General features: G+C 49.2%; 1 protein-coding gene across 1 annotated transcript in view; it reads left to right on the forward strand.

The window, feature by feature from the left end:
- Window positions 1-3,144, forward strand: part of Pde8a (phosphodiesterase 8A) — a 115,573-nt gene that overhangs the window by 99,460 nt on the left and 12,969 nt on the right. Inside the window, exons 16-17 of the mRNA XM_029535592.1 lie at window positions 109-244; window positions 1,357-1,555. Coding sequence (XP_029391452.1) covers window positions 109-244; window positions 1,357-1,555 — 335 coding nt within the window. The remainder of the gene's footprint in view (window positions 1-108; window positions 245-1,356; window positions 1,556-3,144) is intronic.

Raw genomic sequence — 3,144 nt, forward strand, 5'->3', positions numbered from 1 at the left:
TATATATATATATATATATATATATATATATATATATATATAGCCTATCCCAAACACCAAATGCCATGAACCTGTTAACGTCATTTTCCAAATTCTATTACTTTGCAGACCTCCCACCACTTTCAAACAATTTGGCCACCCCCATCTCCCTTCATGATATCCCACCACGGATTGCCCTGGCCATAGAAAATGAAGAAGAGTGGGACTTTGACATTTTTGAGCTGGAAGTAGCAACCCAAAATAGGTAGGTGGAGCTTGTTTCCTAGGGCCTGTGCAGGGAACCGCCCGCCTAAGCAGTAGAGGTGTGTCCAGAGTCATTCCTGGGGTGGGGACAGAGGCTGAGGAAGGAGGAGGAGGAGGACTTCAAGTCAAGTCCGTAGGCCCCAGGCAGAGTTTGCCCAGCTCTGATGGCTTCCTTAAATAGCAGGTTTTCCTGTGACATAAGCCCCTAATTTCTCTAGTATGTGGTGGTGTATAAGGTAGCAACAAAGAGTATCCTGCTCCAAACCTGGAACCAATATGGTTACACATCTGACAAAACCAGCCTCAGAGCTCGGTTGCCGTATTGGGGCCCACACAGAGACTCCACCCTAGTTATATTCATCGGCTTATGGTTGCTGACTGGGAGTTTGGGTTTTGCTGAGTAAAAGCTGTTAACCACAGGATCTTGGCACATAGGGCTGGGCATCCACAGTCAGTGCCAGCCAGGAGTGTGGTCCAGTTTGGGGAGGGTGGCTCTGGTAGGCTGCAGGGTGATTCACCGCTCTCACCCCACTGGGTGAGCTGTCTACACTGAGACTCCCACACACACAGCCAAGCAGTGGCTGTGGGGACCTCTGAGATGGCTTCTGTGGGGCTGATTTCTTAACTTCTAAGTCAAGTCAGTCAATCTAAGGAAGGCCTTGCTTGCTAGTAGCTGGTCACTTTCTCAGGGTAAAGTCCTTTAGACTATAACACCCACCTCCAAATTGCTGAGGCGGTTAGTCACCTGAGTATGTCTGTGTCCGATGTATAGTCATTTTGGTGGTGGTTCCTCTAGGTAGGACATCAGAAGTAACATGTGAGGATAGGACAACAGGTAGCCTGTATGGTCTGGGAAAGGCAGGGTTCTGAAGATTGCACTCATGCAAGCAGGGTGGGAACTTCACACCAGCAAATCAAGGTGCCTAAAGCAGGCTAAGGCAGAAAGAAACCGTTGTGTGGCCTGCAGCCCACATGGAGTGCAGCGCAGCCGTGCAGGTCGGCTGCCCTGGTGCTCTGCACTGTGGCTCGAGTGCACTTGTTTTGCCTGCGTCTCTTCAGCACTCGGGTGACTGGTTTTGCTCTATTTTATATTGTGCATATTTTTCTTTGTAGGCCTTTGATTTACCTAGGTCTGAAAACATTTGCACGTTTTGGAATGTGTGAGTTCTTACAGTGCTCGGAGGCAACGCTGAGATCGTGGTTTCAGATGATCGAGTCCAACTACCACGCTTCTAACCCCTACCACAATTCCACACACGCTGCGGATGTGCTTCACGCCACGGCGTATTTCCTTTCCAGAAACAAAATAAAGGTAAGCTAACGTTCCTTATCCAACAGCAACAGTAGGCAGAGATGGGGCTTCCGCCTCAGCTGCCCTCACTGCATGGTAATGTAACCACTGAGTAGTCCTCACCCATGCAGCGTGGAAGGCGAGGAAGCCAGCTGATAGATCAATCTGCAGTCTCCCCAGTCTGTGAGTCCTCAGGGAGAAAACCAACAAAGACAGAACAGGGCTGTCACCATGGAGGAGAGGGCTTTCAGTTTGGACCTAAGGGCACGCTGAGCCTCTTTTAGGACCCTCACCTGTCCTGTGAGTCCTGACCATTCCTGCCCCGCTCCTCAGTCCCTCAGTCCCTGGCTAACCATCTGACTCAGACAGAGCTTCTCACTTTCCTGCCCTGGGAGGGAGGCCACTCCTCTCTCCTGGTCCCTCACAGCATTTGCACAGTGCCGCCATTGTGTTCTTTCCAGAGCAGCATGTCTGCCCATCACTGCCTTGAGCAGCTTCCTTCTCCACAGGGACGCAGACTTCAAACACTGTGACACACTGCTGTGACACACTGCAATGATGAACTCCCCTTTCTTCTTCCCTCCCTGTGCCTAGGACATGCAGGCAAACCATTCAGGTCACACCAGACTACTTCAGTGTCTGAAGCATTTGTCTGGGGCCAAGAATGGCTACAGTCACACAGGACCAGGTACATCCTACATGATCTTATCACCATGTAGTGTGTGTGTGGAAAACAACATGGAGGATGCCCTGATACAGGGCGGGGCCCTGTGAGGGTCGGACCGCTTAGATCTAAGACTTTTGTGTCCTTCTGTGGTACCACCCATATCTTGTTGTTGTTTTTAATATGGAGTTGGACATTTGTACCAATTAGTTTTTGTCAACTTGACATGAATTAGGGTCATGTGGGAAGAAGGGACATCAGTAGAGAGATTGCCTCCATCAGAGTGTCCAGTTAGCATGAATAGGGACATTTTCTTGATTAATGATTGACATGGGAGGGGGAGGGCCCAGCCCACTGTGGGTGGTGCCACTCCTGCACAAGTGGTTCTGAGGTAGATAAAAAAGCAGGCCGAGCAAGCCAGCAATCAGTGTTTCTTTGTGGTTTCTGCTTCAAGTTCCAGCCTTGGCTTCACTCAGTGATGAATCTGTAAAGTAAAGCACTCCCGTGCTCTCCACAGTGGTTTTGGTCAGTGTGTCATCACAGATGAAAGAGAGCTAGGACAGTGTCCACCATGTGCTTGCTGGGCAAGTGATGGGCTAACCTCGAGCCTGGTGCCTTTATATTGTTAAGATCAACACCAAGACCAAAGGTGGGGTTGAGACTGGAAAGAGAAGGCTGTTTCCCTGAGCAGAGACACAAGAGGCCAGGGAGGGTGTGTGTTAGGGGCGGAGTATGGGTTAAAGGGACAGTTTTTGCTATAGTTTGTTGCTGACCTAAGACAGTAGCTATTTTTGAGATAGGATCTTGAGCTTGTGTAGCTGAGGCTGGCCTTGAACTCACGGTGTTGTGGAGGCTGGTCTCACATCCTCCTGCCTCTAGCTTCCAAAGAAGTGAAACAAAAATGACAGATTTTTTTTTAAAAGATTTATTTATTTATTATATGTAA

Source organism: Mus pahari, chromosome 1 (assembly GCF_900095145.1).
Source record: "Mus pahari chromosome 1, PAHARI_EIJ_v1.1, whole genome shotgun sequence".
NCBI classification, from domain to species: domain Eukaryota; kingdom Metazoa; phylum Chordata; class Mammalia; order Rodentia; family Muridae; genus Mus; species Mus pahari.